This window comes from Anopheles marshallii, chromosome 3 (assembly GCF_943734725.1).
Source record: "Anopheles marshallii chromosome 3, idAnoMarsDA_429_01, whole genome shotgun sequence".
NCBI lineage: Eukaryota > Metazoa > Arthropoda > Insecta > Diptera > Culicidae > Anopheles > Anopheles marshallii.
The window spans coordinates 64215499-64226194 of record NC_071327.1 but is presented as its reverse complement, the minus strand read 5'-3'; the positions used below and the strand labels follow the sequence as shown (position 1 = coordinate 64226194).

The 10696-nt window shown below is 44.2% G+C and overlaps 1 protein-coding gene across 1 annotated transcript; it reads left to right on the top strand.

Moving 5' to 3' along the window:
• Positions 1 to 227: 227 nt before the first annotated feature.
• LOC128713003 (protein spaetzle 5) lies at positions 228 to 2480 on the top strand. Its single transcript, XM_053807868.1, has 5 exons — positions 228 to 269; positions 330 to 526; positions 586 to 1286; positions 1357 to 1420; positions 2303 to 2480. The coding sequence occupies exons 1-5, from the start codon at positions 228 to 230 to the stop codon at positions 2478 to 2480; spliced, it is 1182 nt and encodes a 393-aa protein (XP_053663843.1).
• Positions 2481 to 10696: the final 8216 nt, after the last annotated feature.

Genomic DNA, 10696 nt, shown 5'->3' with positions numbered 1-10696 from the left:
TGAAATATGGGGAATGGAGACCTTCGTGACACTAACTCCCCGCTTTGTTTGATGTTAATCTACACCATCACTGTGACAATATTGCATACAATCATCTCCTATTACATTATGTTCCCAGGTGTAGACAATGATTTACATCATTTTTAATTTGCTGTTTCATTTTCTTTTCAGTTAACAACACCTGATTGATCTTTGCAAGTTGTTAGTTAACTTTAAAAGGTTTAAAAATGAGTTCTTCTCCCATGCTGCAGTACACACCGCTGTTGATGGTGAGCTTTATGATATTTAGTAAGAATTTCCTTAAATAATATCGGTCTCTTCCATTACAGCTATTGCTTTTGAATCAATTTTCACCAATACATGGAAGTCCCTCTCCATTCCCTCACCCAACACTCGCTCCTCAGAAGCCTGTATGTGGTTCCTATGGACGGAACCCGTGTGCGTTTGTTCCCGCCCCACCCGGGATGACTCCCAGGTGTGCCTCACCTGGCTCGACGTTTTGTGAATCCAACCCGGACTATCCTTCGTGAGTAACGTCACACTTGGAAGCGGTCCTGCAGTAACGTTGTACTATTACCATTAAAGGTATCTTATTAAGCATCTGATGGAAACACTAGGCTACCAGCGAATCATTGCCAACGAGGAGATGGTTGACTTCGGTGCGAACAAGCCGCTGGAAGAGGAGGAACATCTTCATCATCATTATCATCACTTTTACGGCTCGTTTAGTCCGATGGATTCGTCCAAAGCATCCAATAAGCCTTCGCCTGGTGGCTATAACTATCTCACACCAACACAGCAAGTGCTTGGTACGGTTAACTACTCGGAAAAGCGTCCAGCACCGGTCCCGCAACCGATCTACATCCCAAAGCCCCAACACTCTTACCAGTACAACTCGTACGCTCGTGCCCCAATGTACAACCGGCACGGAGGTGGTACTTCCGGCCAGGGATACTTTTACCTACCGCCGGGTTCCGGTACCGGGTCCACCTCCCCGGTCACTCAATACAGTCCGGCCGATTGGTTGAAACGCTTCGCCCGGGACTTGTCGGATAAACACACCCGGGCGGCACGTTTGGCAGCGTTACGACGAGTCGACGAATCAATCGACCTTTTCGACACAGAACCGGCCCCATTTCGTCGGCCTGCGGTGCTGAATGAAACGGTTTACGAGCGGCTGTTGGTGAAAAATAATCGTCCCAAACGGGAGACCGAACTGGGCAAGGAAACGCTGTGCAGCGTGCGAGAAAGATACATTACACCGCAGACGGCACTGAACACCAAGGGTAGTTTTGAAGTTCTTTCTTTTTAGCTGTTACCGTAGGTTTCTAATATGTGTTTTTATGTAATTTATAGGCAATTGGATGTTTGTGGTAAATCAGGAGAATTCGAGGCAGCTCGTCAAGACCGAAGTTTGTGCGTGAGTATTGAACGAGTTTTAAAATTTCAAATTGAATTTCATGTCTTCTAGGGCGACACCTAGCGGCGAAAGCAGCGAAGCGCTGTTTATTCGATGTGTCTTCGCTAAATTGCGCTGCTGCAGGTGGCGCCCTCTTGGGTTGAGTATTGAAACTAAAGAGATTTTCTTCACTTTGAATTAAGGATATTTAGAAAGGACATACACAAACTATTACTGAAATTTTAATTCTTTACTAAGTTAGTCTTTTCTCCTTCTTTCCTTGTATCGAAATACTCTCCACCGGTTTCTAAGAACTCTTTCAACAACATTAGAATGCACCCACATCGATGGCAATCCTTCCGAAAAAAAATACCTGACCCCACCTAACACCAGAAACGCAACGCTGTCAATTGTCAATGGTGCTTCCGGGTTTTGCATTGTGAGGAAATTTCGATACAACCGGGGGAAAATTCTGCATACAACCACTAGGGGTGAACATTCGATCCCCTACACTGTCCCTAGCGCTCGGGGGCAACAGGGGAATGGAACCGATCCCTTCCTTATCCGGGCGATCGGAAGAAAACTCCCGTTCCCGCACCTAGCCCACATTCATCCTTATCGTCTGTGGCTGGTTTTGTGATTTTCGAACGCGGCATTCCATCGCGGACATGCGGTGGAACAAACAAGGGGCTCTTTGGCATGTGTTTGTTTGAACGTTTTCCACCCTTCTCTCGGTGTCAATTGCGCTAGCAAGCACCCTAGCGGCACGGTCCGTTTTTGGCTGTTGGTTTCCCTATGTTTGTGTCGAACCCGGGGGACAGTAATATGCCACACTTAGTAACCTGCTTTATTTCCCTTTCGATACTTCTTCCTCCGCGCGGTGCGCAACACGTGGCAAACTAGGTCATCGGAATGCTCCAACCTGTGCAGCTTTCCCGTAGGGTATAGTTCCCGGTGCGAGCAGCGATACGTCCAGAAGCGGCTGGTGACGTTGGATCCGACCGGCCGGACACTGTACGTGGACACCTACTGGTTCCCGAGCTGCTGCGTGTGTTCGCTGTATTCGGGCAATCGCGTCTAGGAACCTCAAGAAGGAAAATCTAAGGAAGACGAAAACCTTTTCCGAGTTGCATGAAGGTTGCAATGCAAACGAGAAACATGAACTAAGGAAGAACTAAAGCCAGTTTAACGGAACACATCCTATTATCTGTTCCTTGAATGAATAAAGCAAAAGAGGCCTAGTGGATAACGGTTGGCACTATATGTTTTTGTGTGTTGTTTTCTTCTTTATCGATTTGAACTGTAAAGTTTTTATGTTCTTATTTGTTTTTTGCTTTTTATTTCTTTCTTTAATTTCTCTTTGTTAATTTAATTTCTTTTTTCTCTCTTCTTAATTTCTTAATTTTATTTCAATACCATCTTCTTATTATTTACATGAAAAGCCCCATCAATCCTTCATCAATTTCAGTCTGGATGTGCTGGAACAGAATATGTTTTACATTATTATAGTTTAGCATCACCAAACTATAAAGTGACACAAGAAGAGACAAGAGAAAGAAAGAAAAGCAGTTAAATGATGAAGAGAAATAAAATATAAATAAATCGAACCTACTACAATGGCGCATCATAAAGCAGTCAACAATATCATCCATGCGATCGTTGTGTCCTTTTCTGCACTCACACAGCCGCATCTCCACACGCTGTCCTGTCTGTCCGGTCGCGCAAGGACGAAGCAGACAGTGGCCGCTGCCGCGAAGACGCAGACGAATGGGCCCATCCGGAAAGAATTATGCTACCAGTAGATCATAAATTTTATTTTTAATCAGCTTCACAACCCGGTTTTGCATGCCGGTGCGGAACGAACAAACAAAAAAAAAAAAGACAGAACGTACGCACACGGCCGCACAGCATTTGGCATTCACCGTGCATTGCCCTCTCCTGTCGATCCCGTTTGCATTGCTCCTGCCACCTTATTAGATGGCTTGTAGTTTGGCTTTCCCCGGGGTGGCAAGAATACAAACGGCACGGGGAAAGCATAAGGACAATGGCTGTCATGTCCTGGCCGGGCCGTGGGTTCGGTTCAACGCCGTGCTGCGCTTATGTCTGCAGTTGTAGTAGTGCCAGGTTCGCATTAACCCGAAAGGGATAATCGAGACGGCGAGCGCGGCTGTACCACGTTCGGCCACCATGCATTCAGATCGGATCGGAATTCAACATAACACATTCGAGCGAATAATCCGCGTGTGTGATGGAAGCGGGGCGGAAACCGGGAACAGGGGTTCCTTTTTTTTGATGGATGTCTATCAACAGCTTCGGCGTCGGTCGTGCGCGTGTGTGTGTGTGCGTGTGTGCGCAAGCGAAATGGGAAACATCTGGGAAATTATGCATTTTTATCGTAGTTTATGAGGGCGATGGTTCCGAAAAACAGCCGAGCCCCGTGGCTTGGCGATGAAAGCGAAACAGACAGAGCGCGAGTAGTGGTGGAGCCCCTTAATGGAGGTCTCCGGCAATGGGTCGGTACACCGGCAGGATAGTATAGTTTAATGTTATTCCGAAATGGTTCGCAGGCAAGGTTCGTGCCTTGTATCGCTGTTATTAATTATTTACAATTTCTAATTTCCAGCTGATAAAGATGCAGTTATTCGTTTCGTTTCTAGATTGAAGGTATGGGTAGAACGATAGTACCATATGTGAAGCAGCACTAGAATATATTCTATCAATTTAACACTTAGCGGTGAACTTGGATAGTATTTGTTTGAATGATTTAAGCTGGTGGGACTGGATAAAAAATGGGTATTGTGAGCTATGAAAATTAAATTTATTTCCAGTTGTTTAATTTACTTGTTGAAAGGGCTTAATTATTACTTGTTATCATAACCACGCGACACAACAGAAAGGTAAGCCCTGTAAAATCCCTCATTATGTTCCTTTGTTGGAGAAATTTCATAAAATTCCTCAATTATGCACTAAATATTCGCCTCACTTTGGTGACAACTTTTCGTTCGAAAATCCCAAATCCTTTCACAGTTGATGGGGTGTGGAGGAACCTCCCCGCACACCAGCGCCTGGTGGAAGTGAGCGGAAGATCTCTGAAGCCTGTCAAGCGTTGGTAGCGAGTATGTCATCGTACGGTACGGTTGCGCAAACGTGGTGCGTTGAACGCGCACGACCAACGACCAAATAAAAACGGGGCAAAACGAAGGGAAAAGAGAAAAAGGAGAGAGAGAGAGAGTGAGACGGTCGCCAGTGGTAGTTTGTTTCATGTGACCAAAAAGGACTAACAGGGGAAAGCGGTCGGGGTGGCGGAAACGAGACACGGTCGACCGAAAAGCCCTTATGTGCCGGCTGGTCTTGGTTGGTTGGTCCTGGCCAGAAGGAGGGCAAACCAGGGAGGACCCTAGCGGGGTGAAGGAAACGCGGGGAGGAATTTAATGGAAAGCGAGAGACCCCGGTGTACGGGCGGGGTGTGAACAAAGGGAAGGGCAGCGTGCGGAAAACGGTAAGGAGGATAGAGAAGATAAAACTCAACATCTGCTCCTTTTTATACAAATAATATATCAAACACATTGAACTCCGGGCGTCCGGGGTTTTTATTTTGTGCGCTCCGTTTTCGTTCTCCGTTCCATTCCGTTCTGTCGCTGGAAGTACGGATGGATGTAAGGAACACGCACACAAACCAACGCGAGCGTAAGAAGGACAGCGACCAACAATCTGAAGGAGACAGAACACTGCTCGCCAGTATGGGTGCGTATAGGTAAAAGAGGGAAACCGTGGTTCAACGTGCTCAGTAGGCTTCGATTTTAAGGGTGTACGGCGGGAAAACGAGTGCGTGCGTGTGTGTGCGTGCGCGTAGCATAAAACGCATAAATGCCGCATGGCCGTTGCGCGAGTCGCCCGAGTGGCACGAGCCACTGGCACAGCATGCAAATGCCACCAACCTGGACAGCATAAACGGAGCGCAGGGCAAAAAAAAAAACTAACAGTCGAAAAGGAAATTCACCACCTTTAGCTTGCGTATTTTGGGATTTTTGGGGGCATGTTTTTTTTTTTCGTTAACAGAGCGAGATTTGCGACACTTGCGGCTTATGATCGTAGCGATCGCACACACTTTCACCCGGGAGCTGGACGAGAGGATTAACGTGAGCATTGGAAGTTTATTGCGGTTTTTTTTTTCATTTTTGAATTCTTTCGTTGTTTTTGTATTTTTTTTTGGGCCGTTGTGTTGATTGGGGGATGAATAGATGATTGGGCAGTTGCGTGTCGTTTTGGGGCAATTTATGTTGAACATTGGAGGAATATGGCAACATTTCATTTATGTTTTGGAACTTATAATTAACTATTTATTAAAATAAATCATTAATTTATTTGTTATTAAATAATATAACATTATTATCATTTATTATCAAATTGAATTGTGGAATAAGGATCTATTCTTTATTTTTATGTAACGCCATTTTATTTTGAAGTAATTGGAAAAAAAGTGTGTGGAACAACTATTAATTACTATACATTTTATTAACATATCTGCCATATCATGGGGAACTGAATATATTTTAATCACACCACAGAGGATTCCGATTTCAGAACTTCCCAAAATTCCCTACTTTAAACACTTATGTTTTGTTTTAAAGTTTTACTTTCAATTGTGAAGAGTAGTAGAATTTTAATGTTATTAGTTATGTATTAAACAACCTATTTTATTTATATGTTAACCCAAACTGCAACCAAACGTTCATGCAACCCACAATTCATGATCACACGTCGAGCCGTTGTGTCCTGCCTTGGCTTCGAGTGCAAATACCTTACACACCACGATCGCCCGCATCGGATGACCGCCGGGACAGTTCGAAAACCTCCAAACCTCCCGATGCACTGCTGTCGGACATTGTAGTGCAGCAGATGGTACGGTTGGTGTGCCTCTCCACGAGACTCACACGCTCACGCTCCGCAGTTCACCTGGTCTTGCTTTGCTGGTCGGCCAGAAGGTCTTTGGTGTTGGTCTACCGAATGGTCCAGCATAAAATCCTTCTTCTCGCTCGATTACACCTCCATCCGTACCACACTCCGTGCATACCTGCCTGCTGACGGAGGTGTTTTCTTTCTTAATTCAAACTCTGTTTGCGTTTCATATGCGGGTGTTGTGTGTTTTTTTTTTTTGCAAATTGAGGACACCTTTACTTGTTGGGATGGAAGGACCTGAAGACATGTTGTGTGGGTGCAGTGGGAGAAGAGGAGAAAAGCACAGTGGATGTGCTTTGTGCTGTGAAGATCTTGTGCCGGATCAGCAGGAGTTCGTCCTTCGAGCGGAATGGATATCGAAAGAACAGGCTCAGTGTATCGGAATATATCCTTTTTTTTCACTGTTTTGTTTACAGTTTTTTGTTCCCGTCTTCTCGTCCGCTTGAACCAGATTTCGAATGTTTGATCGTGCTATTGTTTGTTACTGTGCCCAGTAAGTCCCACAGGGTGTTTCTGTGATGATCTTGCACTGATGATCGTAACAGATCCTTGGGTATATGGGTCTGTTCTTTGTCCACAGCTCTAGCTACCACGATCCTTTGCCAGCTGCATCCCCTAAAGCAAGATCTTATCGGCTCATTTACACCACGAAAAGCTTTTTTTTTCGCTCTTGCATTGTTGCACCAGCACAAGAAAGTGTCCCGTAGACGACCCGCATTTTATGAAACCGATCGCACAAATGTCATCAAACTCCCGAGCCTGGCCTGGGACCTCGGCAGGTCGGTCGTTAACATTCTTATCACCTTGCCTTGGACCTCCCCACAGCTGCATTTTGGGGGCTTTTGGTGGGGGGAGGAGGGGGGGGGGGGGACATCTAACTCATAATTACACACGAACGCAGAAGAGCTGACTCGATAACGGCACCCGATCGTTGCCATCAATTCGTGTCCGGAGTGTGCGGTTCAAATTGATGGCTCACACGGGAGACTGTTTTTCTCTTGCCCGCTTGATCACTTCGTCCACATACGTCATTAAGTGGACACGTGGCAAACCAAAAACCAAAAACAAAAAATTGTTTGAAAAATTAGCAACAAACGGTAGCTGACTAACGGGGCTCGCGCACAAAAAAAAGTGTTACAAGTGTTTCGAAACCGTGGCCGAAACCGTGGCTGGTTCAGCTGTCAGCGCTGGATCGTTTCCGGGTGCAAGGTGATAAAGTTATTGCATTTTGGTTGCATTCCTCAGGGTGAGTGTTTTTTTTCATTTTTTATTTGGGTCTTCCACACCCAAATTACTGGCCACGCTCGAGATGGTATGATTTTTTTGCGTTGCTGTCGTTGATGGAAATTATGGACGAAATGGATTTCCAATGATGGAAAGGTAATTTGGCTGAAACAAGGAAGGAAAGGTTTCAAAGAGTTGATTAAACCATAATAAGAAAAGGAAATTTGCTGCAAGCGGTTGGTGAGTGATAGAAATGAAGTGAAATTTCATGTTTCAATGCTTATCGGACAGCAAGTAATCAAAATAATTTGGCAACAGATAACCACATGGTAATGTGGTGGTAATAAATTGTATTACAGGCAGTCGCCGAGATACGCCATTATTGCGGACCGCTTTAATACGGGCATGATCCGCGGATTTCCTCGTATGTCAAATCCTGGTGAAATATCGTTTATACTTCAGAGTTACAGAGTCGACTTCCTTCGCTGTTATTTATTTATTCTTATTATGTTATTTATTCAGCAATTCAGGCTACTTTATCGAATGAAAACAGATATTAAAAAAGGGTATTTTCGATCCATTTTTCAGCTTTTTGGTTAGATTTTGAGATTTTAATCTAATTCAGTTATACAATTTTCAACCGCTCAAACCGCCTACCTCGATGACTACCTGTACTACAAGAGGTTTTTGATGTTCGCTGGTAAATCACTAATCGTTGGTGTATTAAGGGTAGTTAAAGAGTTGAATACTATTGCATGCACCAATAGTTTGAATTATTTCGTCCAATTTAGTATGAATTCCAATTTATTTATGTTTTTTTAACAAGCACATTTATCTTCTATCAATTAGTTTAACATAAAAAAACCAAGCTACATTGTTGCAATTTTTACATAAAATATTCCACTTCTTTTTCAGCGCAAAACTCCACCTGAAGCGCAAACGAGGATCCTCTCGACCTAATTTCGCAGCACATAAAACATTTCACGAAACATTGTATTTTAGAGCTTCTTTGTGTGTAATACTTTTTTGCGTGGTTGCTCCCTTCGTTTTGCAAGCAACTGCAGGCATGTGTTTGTTGTTTTGTATGCTGAATCTTAAGAAACAGGTTGCCGTCCTGGCGACCAGCACACTCTGCACTGAGGGGGTGAGAACCACACGTTGTGCAATTATTCTGCGAACCCTTTTTTTTGTTGTGTCGTTCCAGTGCTACGCAGCGTGAACTGTCAAACTGCGTACGCACACAAACGCACACATTTGCGATTAATCTTCTTTGTTTTTGACGCAACCCTTACGCAATTGCAGCTAGTGGCGTGGTGCATCGTTAGCTGCAGTAGCTCTTGTTAAGCGATGCAACAACAAAAAATTGTAGAGAGGAGGTGAATGGGCCAGAACGGGGGAGGAAAAAGTGCGTTTTATTCTTCTACGCACGAAAACATCCCCTCCCCGGCGTTTCCTTTCTTCGTGCTGCTTGCCCCCTCGGCATTGTTTTATTTGTCAAGGATCCATCCTTAACCGTACGCCCTCTCGATTCCCGTGCATCCGTAGCTTGAGATGACGCATTTTCCAATTCAACTCCCCTGAAATGAAAACCCACCTCCCCACCCCCCGTCAAAAACACACACACATATGCACACGACAAGGAAAAACCCATCGGAAGCATCCATCCGCGATCCATCGAAGAAACGTACGCCATCGGCGCGTCAAGAGGTTGCTGCTGCTGCGTAGCGCTTTTGTCCGAAGAGGTTCGCTTCCTGCAGCGGAGATGAAGTCGTGCGAAAAGTGCGTATTTTTCTTTTGCACCTCGAAGGAAACGCATCCAGGGCAAGGGAAGGATGGGAAAAATCGATTTTGCCTCATAAACAAACCGTCTTTTCTCGTGCAGAATTCATCGGTCTTGGGGAAACTTTCTTAGACGGGAATGGAGCGCAAAGAAAAAAAAACCTCCCTTCGGGTCGGTGACTCGTAGGGAAAATCCCTTTCCTTTTGCTTGGTTAACTGGTGCTTAATGCTTGCAATATTGTGCGTGGTACGGCAAAACGGTAAGTGGAGAAGGCTCTCTTGAACGGTACAGATATTGCATGAACTGGTTTGGGTCGGTAAATGTGAGCCTTAGTGAGTTTTTCTTTCCTTGGCTGAACTGAAATTGTGTAGTTATTAATACTTTTAACTACTATTTCCTGCTGATACCATGGAAAGAGCCATAGAGAATATTTTATGTAGAAATAAAATATTTATTTTTTTTAAATTTATACACATTCACTTACACATTCTCATACACTAAGTACCAATACCAAACATCACTTAAAATAGTGTTGGGTGATTAAAAATGCTAAAACGTTATAAAATCAAGTACATAAAATATTTTTATTCATTTATGAGAGAGAATTATTTAAATGATTCAATTGATTTCAAACGATTTTTTTTCACGGTGGCGATGTAAACTACAACTAATAAATTGATAACCGAATGATTCTTTACCAAATGTACATTTTACGCTTCTGATTGCATTAGAAACACATAAAGAATTTAATAATACGCAATTGCGTTCCAACCCATTGCCTTCCCATAATTTCCTTGCAGAAAAGCACCTAAATTCGACATTCGAAACTGCGAAACAAGCTATTAAGGACTAGCAAAGGGACATACGAAACATAAATCCCATAAAGATGCATTGTAGGTTGTGCGCGTTTGCCCAGCAAAAAAAAGAACACACGCATAAAACGCATTATTCTTTAATTTCGAACAAGCAAAAAAGGATACAAGCCACCGTTTTAACCACTGCTCGAGGATAATCAAACCACGGAACGAAGCATGATTCATCCTCGGATTCGCTTTGCCAGTGGTGGTGGTTGTGCAGAGCAGTAGGCATTTGCTGCCGATCGAAATCCTTACGCAAACACCAACACCACCGTACCGGCCAGGCCCGTTGCAAGCGTTTCACGTGCAGGAGTGTGAGTATGTTTTGATGCGACTACACGACACCGGACCGTAACCGTAGGGAAGGTGGGAAATTGTGGCGCCAGAAACCGGATGCATTCACAAGCTGCGTGCATGTATGCGTTGCGTAAGGGACACGCTGTCCTTTCGTGTCAGCTGCTTACTTTACGTACGACA